This window comes from Bactrocera dorsalis, chromosome 4, assembly GCF_023373825.1.
Source record: "Bactrocera dorsalis isolate Fly_Bdor chromosome 4, ASM2337382v1, whole genome shotgun sequence".
Lineage (NCBI taxonomy): Eukaryota > Metazoa > Arthropoda > Insecta > Diptera > Tephritidae > Bactrocera > Bactrocera dorsalis.
In genome coordinates this window covers 15388672-15405917 of record NC_064306.1, presented here as the reverse complement: position 1 = coordinate 15405917, position 17246 = coordinate 15388672, and the positions used below count along the sequence as shown (strand labels likewise).

At 33.4% G+C, this 17246-nt stretch overlaps 3 protein-coding genes and 1 long non-coding RNA gene across 5 annotated transcripts; 3 read left to right on the top strand and 1 right to left on the bottom strand.

The window, feature by feature from the left end:
* Positions 1-1094: 1094 nt before the first annotated feature.
* On the top strand, positions 1095-5006 carry LOC105233467 (protein DDI1 homolog 2). The gene is made up of 6 exons (XM_011215561.4): positions 1095-1715; positions 2484-2913; positions 2975-3097; positions 3652-3814; positions 3884-4085; positions 4154-5006. Exons 1-6 carry the CDS (start codon positions 1454-1456, stop codon positions 4345-4347), a joined length of 1374 nt encoding a protein of 457 aa, XP_011213863.2. The 5' UTR covers positions 1095-1453; the 3' UTR covers positions 4348-5006.
* Positions 5007-5830: 824 nt separating this feature from the next.
* LOC105233466 (eukaryotic translation initiation factor 2 subunit 1) lies at positions 5831-7272 on the bottom strand. Its single transcript, XM_011215560.4, has 2 exons — positions 6439-7272; positions 5831-6381 (listed from the first exon to the last, which is right to left on the bottom strand). The coding sequence occupies exons 1-2, from the start codon at positions 7131-7133 to the stop codon at positions 6051-6053; spliced, it is 1026 nt and encodes a 341-aa protein (XP_011213862.1). The 5' UTR covers positions 7134-7272; the 3' UTR covers positions 5831-6050.
* A 74-nt stretch (positions 7273-7346) lies between these two features.
* Positions 7347-7885, top strand: LOC125778390 (uncharacterized). The gene is made up of 4 exons (XR_007422676.1): positions 7347-7468; positions 7534-7601; positions 7683-7714; positions 7769-7885. It is a non-coding gene; the product is annotated as an uncharacterized LOC125778390 (long non-coding RNA).
* A 949-nt stretch (positions 7886-8834) lies between these two features.
* Positions 8835-17198, top strand: LOC105233464 (eukaryotic translation initiation factor 4H). 2 transcript variants are annotated; one of them, XM_011215558.4, is made up of 5 exons: positions 8835-9687; positions 10704-11003; positions 11063-11307; positions 11678-11911; positions 14651-17198. In XM_011215558.4, the coding sequence occupies exons 1-5, from the start codon at positions 9656-9658 to the stop codon at positions 14821-14823; spliced, it is 984 nt and encodes a 327-aa protein (XP_011213860.1). In that variant the 5' UTR covers positions 8835-9655; the 3' UTR covers positions 14824-17198. The 2 variants fall into 2 exon arrangements, with proteins under 2 accessions (XP_011213860.1, XP_011213861.1); XM_011215559.4 differs by having other exon boundaries at positions 8867-9687; positions 11063-11208.
* Positions 17199-17246: the final 48 nt, after the last annotated feature.

The window sequence follows — 17246 nt, the reverse complement described above, 5'->3', positions numbered from 1 at the left end:
ATCTTTCAAAATATAGCAAAAATCGCCCATTTTTGAGCAGTGTTGCCTACTCAATTTGGTAAATTCAGCTAAATACACGAAATTCCTGTGCATTACAAAATTGCATTATAGCCCTGACAGACGAGCAAAATTAATGCGCCTTAAGCAAAGCTAATGCGAATTAAAATTTTATGGTGACAGACGGCAGGCTTGTGCATTTAGACAGCTGATAGTGAAATTTGTTTATTTATTAAAAAAAAGTGAAATAAAAATGAATAAGATAAATTATTAAAAGAAATTTGGTAATTTTGGAAAATCAATATGCATGGGTCAAATGCGCAAATAAATGTAAATTAAGCCCGCTAATGCACATTAGCGCTGTCGTCTGTCAAGGCTATAACATAGTTAAATTTTGTAAGGTGCAGCTTGTACTCCATTACAGTCGTAATATTGGTAAATTTTTGCTTGCTTGCCATCGGTATTTTCAAGTAAACTGCTCATTTGAAAGAATTTGCAACGAATAGCACAAACTTGACTTAATCACATGAATTCTGGCTTTTCCTGGTACCGGCTGTCCTGGAGATTGGTTTGCTTTTATTATATGACGCGAATATCCCACATTCATTTAATATTTTACTGCCAGCCCTAGATAAAAGTGGCATCGGCAAATTACTGTCAAAAATTCCTTACGCCCATAGATTTTGTATTGCGCATACCTAAATAAACGCGGTGGAAAAGCTGACGGTTGAAAAATTCGATTTTGACACCGCGTTAAGAAGAAATTTTTGTAATTGAAAATGTGAATAAATGGTCGGTTAAGTCCTGGTTAAAAAAATGGTATACCATATATGGGTTTTCGGTTTGAATGCATCTGAATCAATAATACCATTTCATGACGCTTCGAAATAATTGTAAAAAATATGATCCAAAACATTTGAAAAATTTGAACGACTAGTATAGTGTTGTTTTTAATTACAACTAAATTCTTGTAGGACAAAAGTAAGTATTTTAGAATAATTCATTTAATCTATTGTGAATTAAGGTTTATCTATGCGGTTGTCGTGCTTTGCTTCGCCATTGTTGAAAAGTTTAGTTAAAACGCAAATGACGATAAACTCAACACATAAAATGAAGATGCCGAACGGACGAAAAACAGAAACAAAGTGAATGTAGATAGAGGTAAACCACGATAACTCTGGAAAAAATATAAAAAACGACATCAAAGCGAGAATCTCCTGTTTTTGGTGACGAATCATATATAGAACGCATTACTTCTCATTGTTTGCGATTGCATTGAGATTAAATGAGCAGCAAAGTGATTTTCAGTAAATATTAAGACTACATCACAAAAGGAACATTTCAGTGAAATAAATACGTGAAAAGTCATTGTGCTGTTGATCAGTAAAGAAGCAAGAAAGTTACTGGTAAAGAAAAGTATAAAGTTCATCAAAAAAAAAAACATAGAAATATAAATATGAAGATAACGGTAACTACCTTGACGGATAGCGTGTTTTTCTTGGATGTTTCCGAAGATCTAGAGCTGGAAAACTTCAAGGCATTTTGTGAAGTAGAGTCTGGAACACCCATATCTCAGATAGTTATCCTCTTCAATGGTGCTCCATTGCTAGATGACAAAAAACCGCTAAAATATTTCGGTATCAGAGATGGTGACTGTGTAATATTACAAAGTTTGCCAGTCGGTCGCAGTATAGGTGCTCCAGCGACCGGTGGTCTAGGTAAGAAAATTGCATTCATTTATATAAAAATATATAATTGTAGTTCTATATATTATGAAATAGAATGATACGTATTAAGCTGTTTCAAGGCTTTTTATTGTTCTGAAACATAAGTGGGTCAATGCGCTTAAGATTTCATGGCGCTAATGCTTTAAATGCAATCAGAGAAAGAAAAAAATACGTGTATTTAGATTGGTTGTGGCATATTTGGTAGCGTATATTTACTTGTATATATGTTGATCTTTGTCAACATACATGGCTGCATATAAGACATATATATGTGTTAAGGAGGCCTCGTTAATATAAAATTATTTGTTTAAAGCAAGAGTGCAATGGACAAATTTTCTCACAATCAAAGAACGATATTTAAAATTCCAAAATTCAAGGGCATTTAAAATATTTATCATGCATGACATTTGGTTTTGACAACTAAAAAAATATATATTTTAAAAGGTGTACACTGTCCTCATTTAGAAGCACATACTTATGAGGCCCCGTATCTACATTTTAATCTACGCCTTATATATATATATTTTATGTAATGTTAAATTATTTTTTCTTGAAAGCTTTTCCTCATTTTAACGTATCTATGTTTAACCTTTTGTTATTCTTTATTTGTTATTTTTGTATTATAGAAGGTGTATATTAAAAAATAAATTACAGTAAGGAATTTTTCAGCTAGAAACACCGATATATTTATCAATACGTTCATATTTTGAAAATAAGTATATTGACAAATTTTCAATCTTTTCTTTTAACAACTGCTAGGTAATGTTCTAGGAACTGGTGTTGGTGGTGGCAGTAATTCGGCGTTAGTACCAGGATATCGCCCTTCACCTAGCGACATGGATTACTCTGATTCCGATGAATTTAATGTCAACTACGATGACGACCCAGCTGCAGTGCGTACAATGCTTCTTTCAAATCCGGAATCGCTGTCCCTATTGAAACAAAATAATCCGAAATTGGCCGATGCATTATTATCGGGTAATTTGGAAACATTCTCTAAGGTATTGCGAGAGCAAATTGATCTTAGAAAACAACGCCAGTTGCAACGTTTACGCATGTTGAATGCTGATCCGTTTGATGAAGAGGCTCAACGACTTATTGCTGAAGAGATTAAACAAAAAAACATTCAAGATAATATGGCAGCAGCTATTGAATACAACCCAGAAATCTTTGGAACGGTGACTATGTTGTAAGTGATTAGTATTCTAAATTTAAAGGCATATTTAAAATGAGCTTTAACATTTTTTCAGATACATTAATTGCAAAGTAAATGGTGTCTCAGTAAAAGCGTTCGTTGATTCTGGTGCTCAAACTACAATTATGAGTGCAGCATGCGCTGAGCGCTGCAATTTAAATCGACTTATCGATACTAGGTAGGTAATACTTCTATTTCTTACCAATCCAACCGGGGGTTGATTTTCGATAATCAACCTTTGGTCATATAAAATCCGGATCGTTTCCGATAAGGTAGAACCGGCTGTTGTGATACATCCGTGCACACGACAGTCAGATCTAAGTAACATCAACGGACCCGCATTTTTATCGGGTCAAAGACTCAACTTAAATTACTTCAGGAATGTTCTCTGTCGCTACAATAACAACACATATGAAATATAAACTTGAACTTGGTTTGCAAATAAAGCATTAAAAAACAATTTCATGAACGTTTAAATACATTTTTTTGTTTTGTAATTCAAAATGACTAAAAATAAATTTTTAATGTCAAATAATAAAAAAAAATTAATTTACTTTTTGCTTAGTTCGTGCTCTACTTCAATACACTAGAGCAGTTTTCGGCAATCTTACATTCTTTCGATTATATATGTATATCAATACTTATTAATTCTGATTTTGGGATTACAAATTAAATTTTCAATTTTCGAAATGTCAATTTGTCATCTAGTTATTAATCCAAATTTTCTTGCAGGTGGAATGGAGTGGCTAAAGGTGTTGGCACTCAACGTATTATTGGTCGGATACATATGGTTCAGTTGCAGATAGGAAACGATCATCTAACATCGAGCTTTTCAGTTTTGGAAAAACAAGGAATGGATATGTTGCTTGGCCTTGATATGCTGAAACGTCATCAGGTAATGACACATAAAATTTCTACAAAAAAATTGTTATAATAAACATTTTGTGCGCTCGTTATCTTCTAGTGCAACATTGATTTGCAGCGAAATGTACTGCGCATTGGTACAACTGGCACAGAAACGCCATTCTTACCCGAAAACGAGCTGCCTGATTGCGCACGTCTCACCGGTAATTCAGAGGACGAATTAAAGTTGTTGGAACAATCAGCAAGCGAAGCTGAGTCACGCGCCATACAACAAGCTATCGAACAAAGCAAACAAGATGCTGGTAGATTTAATTGATCTTATTATAAATCGTACATATTTAAAAAGTATTTACTTCGTATTTGTTAATAGCTTCAACTTCGAAGAGATCTCAAGGTGGTGCAGCTAATGATGTTTCGTCCACTGACAGTTTCACCGAGAGCGACGTCACCGATTTGGTGAAACTTGGATACAATCGTACAGATGTGATTGCTGAGTTGCGTCGTCATAGCGGTAACAAAACGCAAGCAACTGCCGCGCTCATTGCCAAGTCATTGAGATTTTGAGAAGACGATGGCGTCGTCACCACTGTCGCCGCCCTGAAACACTAATAGAGGAAGGACCAATAAAATTAAACAATATACGTCTAAGAAAAAAATAGATAAGAAAAAAAATAGCGATTTATTCATGCCACAATTTTCCACATACATATTATACTTACATATTTATGTGTAAGTTTTTGCGCAAAATTATCGTCAACTGTTGGAATAACGATACGAATAACAAACAGCGACAACAATTAAAAATAAGGCGTAAGCTTTAATAATGAATTAAGCCTACCATAACATTCAAACTACCTCAGGCTACAGCATTTCTTATTTTATACACACCGCAACGGACAAAGAATGTGGCTGATTTGTGGGCAAACATCATCATTATAAAAGTAAAAAAAACCCACACACAGGAAAAACAACAGTGAAGGTCGATTTCATTGAAATTTTATGTGAATGTAAAATATCAACGACAAAATTTGTTTACTAATGGACTGGATCATACTTTTATAACTTAAATTTTTGGGGACTAGTTTCATAAGATAATCGGATTTTTCCGTTACAATTTATGGTGTACGAAAAGGGTTTGTAAAGGTAAAAGTAGCACTGCAATAAGTAATATAAAATTACTTAATAATAAAAATAATAAATAGATGAAAATTGATCAAACCAAATTTTTAAAAATTGTATTTTAAATCGTCGCACGATTTAATCAAAGATAATTGGTAATTCCGTTAATTTTCGCTGCCCTAGATGTATTATCACAGGCGAATTTCTTATAGCAAAAATATGTGTAATATATATATATAAATAAAACTAAACTCGTTAACGTAACCACTGTTGAATGATATAAACAACCTTCAAGCCGCCAACTTACTGAGATATTGATGAGATTGCATAACTTCGATCTGGATATTGCAGTAGGTTAAATTCCTACTTGTCCAGAATTTACCCCGATATGCCAAACATATTCCCTGTGTGTAATTGCAGGCACGTCGATGCAGCATGTTTCCTTGGTCTGCCGTTAGATGTTTTCGATTAAAGCCAACTTGAACATTAGGATGATTGGACAACTTTTATATACAATATTTGGCGTATATAACATTCAGATGGACGAACATGTCTAAATCGACTCAGGTTTTCAAGCGGATTATTTATATACATATATAATTTGTAAGGCCTCATACATGTTGAAAAGGTAGCTCCCATAAGTTTTCAAATGTATCTGAACGGCTAAAAATATTTTACATTTGACATTGCACCCCGAAAGCATGCAGTGTATTTATATTGGTTGGAAGCTGTTAGTTAACTAATTTATTGTAATTACAGCGTAAAATATTTACGAAATGTTTCATAGACACGGTCCTCACCCGGGGGAGAATTTTCTACAAAAATAATTAAGATATTTTACGCAGCTACAAAAATGAGAAACCTATTTTAAAATAAGTATATATAGGATATTGTATAATCATATTTTGAACAAAAATTAACGTTTCCATTTGTTTGTTCTTGTGTGATTTATTTATAAAATATTCCATATTCTTTAAACGTTTTAATAATTGCATAAACTATATTTTATTATCAAAACTGCCTTTTCGGTTGTAAAAGAATGATGGTTTTCGTTTATATACTGCTCCCGACAAACTTGTGAATATTTTTTGGATAAAAAAACCAAGTGGTATCTAACCGCAACTGGAAATAACTGTAATAGTATCTCTCTACTCTTCCTCATCGTCTTCTTCATTATCATTTTGACCAGCGGCACGTTCACCTCTGTGATTGAATTCCTTTTCTGGATCGAATTGCATGCCCTCTTGGTCACCGTCTGCATCCTCATCATCGTCTCCACCCACTTCTTGATTTTCAGCTTCTGCTCTCTCCAAGCGACGAGCCAAATCGGCTTCATCAATAGCCGTAACCAGTTTCGGTGGCATTATTACTTTGAATTCTCCTTCCGATTCAATAATCTTATTGCGAATATTTTCGATTGCTGTCTCCAGAGCTTTTAATCCTTCAGCTTTTTTAGTTGTAGATGTCGTCATTACATACCTTAATTAAATAAATTTAAAAGTTTTGTATACCGTTTTTGCATTTTAAATTACTTACAAAGGAGGAGCAATCAAATTGATGCGTACAGGTAATTCTTCTGTACTTAAATCCAGACCTGTCTTTAATGCAGCTTTAACAGCGTCTATTCCCTCATAGCCATAACAAGAGCATTCAATATCAGCACGAATTTTCACAGTAGGCGAAACAAGCTTACGCTTAATGTTGTTCAAGAGTACTTCTTTAGTGTGTTCATCTAAACCACATTCGTCGAATACAGATGGATCTGTCACAGATTGTTTGAAGATGTCATACGCGACGGTTTTGTTATTATATTTTTTCTCAAAGTGCCAAGCAGTTTTCAAGTACAGCTCCTCTAGTTTTTCACTAGAGTCATATTCTAGAATATCAGCTACGTGTCTTAGTAGCGAATTCACGGCTTTTGCTTTCGCGAAACGTTCAGAGCATTTCTCTACATCTTCTGCCGATACGCGACGCTTGGACAAGTCAATATAACCCTTCTCTTTGTCTACACGTATCACTACCACTGGTTCTGTTTTGCCAACGCGAATCAATTTATTAATGGAACGGATTCGACGACGAGACAACTCTGACAACAGAATCATGCCCTCTATATTGTTGTATTCTAGCAAATGGACGTAAGCACCCATTTCAGCTATGGATAACACATTCACCATAACTACATCCTCGACCTCGGGATATTTTTCGCTATAAAAACGTGACGTCAACGCCATTTTTGCAATATGGTTAATATTTTAGATGTTTCCACAGAAAGTTGACTAAACTAAAGCACAAATTTCGATTTTTGTGAAATTTGCCGTAAAAACGTGTACACTTTTAGAGCAATAGGTGTGCAAAAGAAAAATGTCAAAAAATCGGTACCTGCATTTGACATTTATCAAATACATTTTATTCTCCGCTCTCCAAAGGAACCCATATCAATTTATTTTTATGATTGAGTTTTCCCTGCAAGACGGAGGTAACAGATTGCACAAACACATTGAAACATTTTCAGCTGTTCACTAACACTGTTACATTTTCTGGAATTTTCAATGGAATGGGAGAATACGTAAGTGAGATAGAGAAAAACTATCGACATTATAAACATATTGTAATGTTAACTTGTTAGAATAGGAGAGGCGAATACCCAATATTTCAAGAAGAATAAACGAAAAGCGCAGTTTATTTTGGATTTTAAAGAGGTAAGTTCGCTATTTGATAATATGATATTTTAAAATTAATTTCTAATTTATATATATATATTATTAATTTCTTTTATATAGAGAAAACGAAAGAGGTTAACAAGGAGAAAAAGGTAAGCATTGTGAATTTAATGTTGTGTGTATAATTTAAAATTTTAATATTACAGAAATCGTTTGGACCATTGGTAAAATTCAAATCTATTGCGTGCAGCAACCAAATAATGGAGTATGTTTTGAATTATTAAAGTTAAATAGTGTATATTTAATTCAAATATTTGTTATAGATTGTGCATTTTATTTTGATTTTATTATTAAATAAAGAGAAATAATAAAAAAAACTGAGTTTTATTTAAAAGAATTTAATTTGCTAGAAGTAACAAATGGGTAACAGATAATTTTGTTACTGCTTGTTCTTCCTAACATGCTTATATGTTAAAGGTAACAAACTGATAACCAAAATAATAACACTAACAGATATTCGGGTAACAAATACTTTTTGTTATCCATAACACATGGGTAAGCTAAGCGCTAACAAAATAATTTGTTACCCGTAACATACTGTGAAGAGATTTGCTAACAAATGTGTGTATTCTGTTAGAACAAGGCAGCATGCGATATTTGCCATTGGTTAGAGCGAGATAACCATTGAACATCAAATAGCTATGTGTTACTTTTTTCCCACTCTCTGAACAAAAGTAACAAATATTTTAACGAATGCAAAAGTGAACAATAACAATTCGCTTACACGTTTGCTAACAGCTACCCGTCTTGCAGGGTTGTTTCTACAAGTGTTTGTAGAGTTTATTCAAATAACTTATTTAATCAACAAAAGTGTATTTTTTTTATTTAGGTAGAAATATTTTGCAATAAAACTCTAATTAAATTAAAAAAATTATAGGTTGATAAAAAATAAATTCATTTTACAAGTATTACAAAGCGCAATTTCATTTCGTTGACTAAAAAATCTAAAATATCATAAAATTTACGGAATTATTTAAACTTTTCGACATTGAGTTATTTTTTTATGTAAAATTTAAAAGAATGCCGAAAAAGGATTTAGCGCTTAGTACCAAATAGTTTTAGTGACACCTGCAGTTATGTCAGGGACTTATTAATTTATTTTAAGAATTTCAGTCTGGCATCTTTGGTAATGCCGATGGCATGCGATAATTTTGCAGTGTCTTTCCGTTTTTATGTCGACATTCGGGATTTCAGGCCGACTGTCATTGGAATTTTATGTAGCGTCTCTGGTTTAATGCTATATTTGTTTCGTAGTATCGACAAGAGAAGTAAAAACAACAGTATATACATACATATATAGAAAAACACTTTTCGTTTATAAAAATACGTCAAAATCAAAGCAACGATCAATAAAATCGGCATATTGAATTACTTCAGACGTACCTAATTCCATATATAGTATATTTTCACATCAAAAATCTATTCAATTATTTCCATAGCAGTACCGCGGTAAAATCAGCAAAATTTCGTAGAAACAAACGAAAAAATTGACGTGCGCTTTGCGCGAGTGCAGTGAATGAGAGTGGGGCGCAGAGATTGGCAAATATAAACCCGGAAAAGTGAAAAATTTCAGTACAACAAAAGTTTTTGTAAAGACAAGGTGAACGAAGGCAGTTGTTCGTAAACAAAAAGTATATTGGCTACAGTTTACTTAGTGCATTCACGTAATTTGAATTAATTGTACCATAGTCAGTGCAGAGAACTTAAAACATATTTGTTTTTACATTCTCTGGGGCAGCGGCCGGTGTAAGCAAACGTGTTGCATAGATAAATATTGTCATCTCTGTTGCTCAAGAGCGTTGGAGTGGCGAAAATACTTTTCAGGCGAACAAAAGTTTAGAAGAGTAACACCGATCAATTCGTTTTGTTTTGATAGTTCGTTGAACGGTGGTCACGAAAGTGCAAAAGAGATATCAAGTCTGCTTTGGGCGCATTCTTTGACAGCGAAACAGTGGAAACGTACAAGGTAGAAAAGAAATTCGCCTTACCTGGGACGGACATATTTCGCTTAGACCATTTTGAAAAAATAAAACATGGCTGTAAGAGGTGGTTTTGATCACGCTAGGTAAATATTTTAAAAAACATATATTTATAAACACTTTCGTGTGTTTAAATAAAAAAATAGTTTTATAGTTTGTAATTTGTACAATATATATTAAATTAAGTTAGAAAGTGGTAAAATAATGGTAAAAACCGGAAAGTAGAAATGATATCTTTTCACATTGACCACGGACAGAAAGAAGTAGAGAAAAGGCGACGACTTTGACGAGCACACACGGCGAGTAATTGAATGGTGATTTATAATCGACTAAATCAAGAAGCATAGAGGAGTTAATTGGACATAAAAATATTAATTAAAATGCGCGGGGAATTAAAAAGAATAATTGCTTGCAGAAAAGCGACTATATATCGGTGAAAGTAATTCCAAGTTGAATTCGATATAATTTGAAATGATGATGGAGCATGTGCAAAACAGTGAACGCAATAAGTGTCAAAAAAAAAAACGCGCATCTCAGTCGGCATTTGGCCGACGTCACCGCAGCAATGTTTAGGCTGGTCTAAAGGTTTAGAGGTGGGTTAGGTGACGTCGTTGGCTGAGGTAATGGTGACGCCGATTTGACTATATCACATCAAATCCTTGAATTATATGCATATATATTTATATATTATAAGTTAAGTATATATGAGTTGTTGTAGCTCAACAGATCCAGTTAAGATATTTGCAATAAAACGTGCTCAATCGTTATCATTGCCTATTAACTATTACGCTTGACAGAAAATATGCCGGTTTTCATAATTAAATTAGTAATTTATAAAAATGGAAAAAATATCTTTCTCATAATAATCACATTTAAAGAACTATTTTATCTATTACATAATATAATGCACAAACTTTCTTATATGTATTATAAATATGTATATTTAAATATAAAACACCAGCTGGATAACATTAACATATATACAGATGTGTTGATTAAGGTATAAATAATTTGTTGTAGAGATTTCCTTAAAAAGTTTTCTGGTAGAGTGTTATTATGCGCAGATGGTATTTATTACACGCCTTTTTATTTCCTTCTAAAGAAACTATGGAGACCGTCCGGGGAAGCAGTTACCAACGGAACCTCCATTTATAGCGTACGTCGGAAACTTGCCACAAGGGCTGGTCCAAGGAGATGTAATAAAAATATTTCAAGATTTTGAAGTAAAAAATGTCCGTTTGGTTAAGGACCGGGAAACGGACCAATTCAAAGGTTTTTGCTATGTCGAGTTTGAAACTTTAGATAATTTGGAACGCGCTTTGGAATGCGATGGGCGGATCAAATTGGACGACTTATCGGCGCCGCTTAGGATTGATATAGCTGATCGTAGGAAAAACGAACGGTTAGACAATCCCTCAGTCTGATTATATGATTATTATATTGAATTTTGTGTGTTTACAGAGGAGGAGCTGGTGGCGGTGGAGGCTTTAATAAACGTGGCCCGCCAAGACAAGGAGGCTCTTCTGGAGGCGGTGCTGGTGGTGGTAATCATCAATTTAATCGCGGAGGTGGTGGTGCTGGGGGTGGTAATCGTGGCGAAAATAGAGGTTCGTACAATGATAATTATGGTCACAACGATAGAAATCGCGGCGGAGGCGGCGGCAGCGGTGGTGGTGGTGGCGGCGGAATGAATAGAGGATACAACGGTAAATAAAGTCTGTAGGAAATAAAGAATGGAACAACTTACTACATTTTCAAGTCTTAATGTAGAATACCAATAATGCAGAAATGACAACCACCCTACATATGCCTACATTCTTTATATTATAACATTTTCACTTATTAATTTTATTCAGAACCTTGTTCCAGCTATGCCCCACAACCAACAACTATTCGTACAACACCCGTAGTTGCCTCTTCCAAATCCACTACTTGTATGCGTATTTCGTTTGAAATTTTGAACAAAAATCACCGCATGTGAAATTTAAAATTTTTAGTTTTAAACACTATTGCTTAACATTTTATATTTGGATTGTTCGTAATTGTTTATTGACTTTTAAATACGTGATATTTTAGATCGTCCAGCGAATAGAGGCCGGTACGGAAATTTCAACAATGATGATCGTTTTGAGCGAAATCATGATCGCAATCATCGCGAAGGAAGTTTTGGCGCTCAAAGTAGGGATGGAGGAAACGACCGTTATAATAATTTCAGTAGGAATAGAGGGGAACGTGATCGCGAACGTTCAAACTTCAATCCCAGTCATAATGACAGACCCGCTCCGGCTGCTGCCCCGTTAGGCAGTATAGGTAAGTGCAAAGCTTGACTAGTTTTCATTTGCGATCATGGTCATAAAAATGTTTTTAGTAGTGGATAACTTGTATACTGCTAAAAGTTTTAAGAGAATGGCACAATATTATTCATATCATATTGTCATTTCAAAAACTTAAACTAATTAGAATAGAGAGAATGCCACCTAATTATTATTTTAAGGTGGGGTTACTCCCAATAATAATTAAATTTATTAGAAACAAATTTTCAGAAATTAAGTAAATAGGAATCAAATTTCCAGGCATCGCATATTCCCTTAATTGATGCTATTTTGCAAGAGTAACACTTTCAAATATGTACGAATTAAGGGACACACCTGGGGTTACCGACTTAAAATAGGTGATTTTTCGGAGTTAAAAAAGCTTCTGCATTAATTATTATTATTATTTTGTATTTTTGAATGTTGAGCACATGCTTATGGTTAGAAATACATTTTTTTTTGTGAATTATTTTTAGTTTTAATATAATTGAGATATAAACTATCCTATAAAATTGGTTCAAACGGCACACTGGACAACACCGGACAAACAATCTCATATACTATATATAGAAGAAGGTAGACAGAAGATACGTGGTAGTCCGCACAGTCGAAATAGGTGATGATATTATCAAAAGTGCCATCCGGCTGCCTATCGAACTCGTACCGGAAATACAAAAGCCGCTAAAAGCGATATATAATGAAATTTCCAAGGGGGCTTACAGACGGTTCAGGGTGAAATCGAAGAAAACGCGCCCGATGTTTACTTTAGCCGCATTGGCATCAGTAAGGATGGCACATGCAGAAAGTGCAGGGAAGTAGAAATTAGAGAGTTACTGGGGCAGGTGTTCCTCTAGGCTTCATAATTAAAGGTCCTGTATGACGAATAAGTATTCGTCTGAACTCCATCTGGCATTACGAAAGACTAGTAAGCCTAAGTTAGTAAGTCCGTCCAAACTTTAAAGTGCGTAAAAATTGAGATATCTTAATGAAACTTGGTACGTAGGTTCCTTAGTACAAAAAAAATCGAGTTCGTAGATGGGCGTAATTGGACTACTGCCACGCCCACAAATCGCCATTTACCGAAAACATATAAAGTACCACAATAAGATATTAAACTGTAATTTGGTACAGAGGACTTCAGTAGCAAAAGGCACAAGCTTGATTTCGATTTCGGATTAAAAAGCAAGTTATTAGGAGCACTGCAACCCATTGTGCCGATTACCATATTTTTATACTTAGAACAGAGTATATTAAGTTTGCCACGATGTTTTTTTTAGCAGACAGAAGGAAACGTCGGAGACCTTATAAAAAATACACATAAATGATCAGCGTGACAAGCTGTGTCCTTCAGTTTTAGAGATATCGATATGAAAATTTTCACGTATGTGTTTCTCCTTATAAAGCATTTATCAGAACCACGAATATCGGATCACTATATGTAGCATTTAGCTATCATACAAACTGAACGATCGGATGCATGGAGAAAATTTATTATTTAACGAGAGAGAATTTTTGCATGAAATTACCTAAGGGTATTATATAAATAAAGGGTGATCCATTTCGACGTTCACTACCTTATTAAAGAACAACATTGAAACTTCAAATTTAATGTGGAATATTTATTATCTTTTCAAAGAACAGTCTTTGGCCTTTATTTTTGTAAGATTATTACTTTATGTTGGCCGCAGCTACGTCTCAGATGATCCATCCGTTGAGTCTAATTTTCGATAACTCCTTGTAGCATTTCGACTGGCAAAAGTCTAATGGCGTGATATCACACGATCTTGGTGGTTAATCGCCCGGCCCAAAACGTCAAATTATCTGCTCACCGAAGTGTTCTCTTAACTAATCCATTGGTTGATGCGATGTGTTGGAAGTGGCGCCGTTTTGTTGAAATTTTCAGGCATCAAATCACCGGGATCATTTTTGAAGAAATATGAATCCATCGGCCCACAAACAACACCAAACCGTGTTTTTTTCTGGATGAAAAGGCAGCTCTTGAACCTTTTCAGGTTCCCAAATGCGCCAATTTTGCTTGTTACATACCCATTGAGCCAGAAATGGGCATCATCCCTGAACAAAATTTGACTTGAAAAGGTCGGATCTTCTTGGATCATTTCATTTCATAGAGAGAAGACGAATATTATTCAAAAATAATGGGTGATGGTGTTGGGAAAAGTACACTCACTAAGCCTATTATGTTGATCATAAGTTGAGAGAAGCATGCGAAACACATTCTTTACAGAACGTGAATTTTCGTAATCAAGTTTAACGATTTGTAAAGGTTGTTCAGTCTTAAGTCTTTCCGTGATAAAATGCCAAACAATACTGTACAAAAATAACGACAGTTTAACACGACTTACGCGTGCTCTGTAAAAAAAGCTATTGAGAAAAGTACAACTACTTGGATCACACGTTAGCTTCGATTTAACCGACGTTAACGTTTTTTTTTTAATATTTATTTTTTCGGAGATGCAAAAAAACATAATTTTATACCAGGTGTATCTCTTAATTTTATGGGCAGCACTTTTATATAAGAAAGACAATAAGAGGTTTCGGCACCATTAGTATTTACATACTTTTATATATTGATTAGGAAAGTATTGGAAATCTATGTTCATCGAAGTTACGTACTCAACGCATTCAGCAACGTATTCAACTACAGCACACATTGCTAAAATACTTAAAAAAAAATTCTATTCTATGTTTATACAATTTTCTTTTTATTATTTTGCAGATGATAGCGAGAGGCCACGGCTAAATCTAAAGCCACGGACCATACAAGCGCCAATCAATGCACTGGCAGAGACTAAACAGTCCGCTGCGATCTTTGGTAATGCCAAACCTCGTGAAGAAAAATTAAAAGAATTACAGAATGATACTAAGGAGCATGAGGAGGCAGACGACTAAAGAAACAGTAGAAGAGAATTGTTTTTTCATATAAATGCAAATAGAAAGAAAATATAAAGCGGCAAACCATAAGGCAAGCAGACAAAGAAATAAACTTCAATATACATCGCTAAGATTAGCGTAAAAACTTTATATGATAAAACTATAAAAACAGCGACAACAGCAAACGTAAAAATCCAAAATAGAACATTTAATTTTTTTCTTAAGTGACATTTTTTGCGGAAATGGAAGTGAAAATAAAAAGGAAAAAGTATATTTGATAACAAGCAGACAAGGAGAAAAATCGTGCGAATTGAAAATAAAGAAACATTTGAACGAAAAGTAATTGTGCAAAAGGAGAAAAACTCTCAAATAAATAATTAAAATAAATTTACTAAAACATAAGTTGAACTAATGCGTTAATGAAAGGATTCGGCAGCGACTGAGAGTAAAAGTAAAGTTGATTATACAAGAGTGGTTACAAGGCAACGCAAACGGGCGCGAGTGAGTTTATAAAAGGACTTGTATTGCAAATAGCTAGCAGGCCTAGTAAAGTCTGGTGGATTTGATAATAGAGAAACTGAAGTGGCGCGTGGTTCGTGGCGACAGCGGATATAACAGCAAATTTATAGAACTTGTGACGGCAAAAGCGAATGACGACGTGTATGAAAATAAAAAGGCGTTGATTTAAAATCGAAATTACATGGAATTAAACACTAGATATTTTAAAATAAAAAGGCGTGAAGCAACAAAAACTGATTAATTTAAAAATTAATACAAAGCAAGCCTATTTTAAGAATATATTTAAAATAAACTAACTAATACTTATACTTATATATTATAGAACTGTAGACTACCGCAGACAACTAAAAAAGCGAAAGCAAAAATAAGCAAAAGCAATACGAAGGAAACATTTGCGTAAAATTATAAATTTAAAATTACGGGGTAGAAAGAACAAAGTAAAAATAAATATAAACCTCTTCCCTCCTCAGATTAGAAAAAGAATAAAGACAAGGTAATAATAAAGCGCAACACATATTAAACAATAAACACACGCATACAAAAAAAAATTATATTAACTAAAATACCATAATATTATACCTTCAGCAAACATACACGATCGTGACACATTTTATATGCGAAAACTTACATGCACATATAATTGGTATTAAGCGTTAGTAATAAAACAAAGTAATAGAGTTCTCAAGAAAATTTGTCCAAAAAGCGATATATAAGCTGTGAGAAGTTGCTTGCAAAGTACAGCAAAGCGAAACAAGCTGAAGAGAAAAGTTTGAATAACAAAAACTAATTTATAAAGTATAGCTTGCTAATTTCAGCTTGCTTGCAAAGTTGAAAAAATCATATTTCCCACACCATAATATACATTGAGATTTTTAAGCTACCAAAGTATAGTACGTTTGCCAATAATAAATAATAATACTTTCTACAATATCGAATACATTCGTGCGCCTCCGAGGATAACGAAAATTGCCCTTCAACTGCTTTTGCCAAATTCAACACAACTCAAAACAACTGAAACTGAAGAGACACATATGTATTTCGACAGCCAATATACAACACGAACCATATATCAACATATTTTCCGCATTTTACTAAGCCTATGATTTATACACAACCGTCTACTTGCTTTTATTTGAATAATTATAAGGGCATAAAACTCGTATCAGCGTATCAATTATAAGAAATCGTTTATTTTAAGTTTATCATATAACCGACTAGACAACCGATTTCCGATTTGAAATTTGTATACTCTTCCGCATATTCGATCCAAAAAATCCTTCGAAACCTTGCGCCCCACTCTATTTATATCGAAAAATCCGTTCCACTTTTTGCGACTGTCCCTTTTATTTATCTAATCATCGATTTTGCACTATTGTTATCTCTGAATTATTATTTACATACATATATATAAATATATGTAACATATATATTTTTTTTAACTTTATATCTACTTATTTATGCATGTTTGCATAACGTTTTTGTTATAATAAAAACAATTCTGCTTTGTTATTTTCTTTTTTAATTTCATCCAAATTAGAGGCAATGAATAAACAATTGATTAATTGAAAAACTTGCAAATTTCTTAAGCAAAGTAAATAATATAAACAAAATATATAAAAGTAAAAATTGAAGAAAAGTATAAAATAAACAAAAAATCATATTAATACATAAAGAAAAATTTTGTACACAAACCAAAAAAAGCGATAAAGCAGAAGGTAAATCAGCATAAAAGCATACAATTTAATTACAATATATAAAATTTAATACTTAATTATTATTAATTATGATAATTAATGGTAAAAAATTAAAGTAAAGTAAATTAAAGTGAAGAAAGAAAAAAATTAAAAAACACAACAAAAAACACAAAAAATTAAGCAAAGTTAATAAAATAACAATACAAGAAACTATATTGAATAGTTACT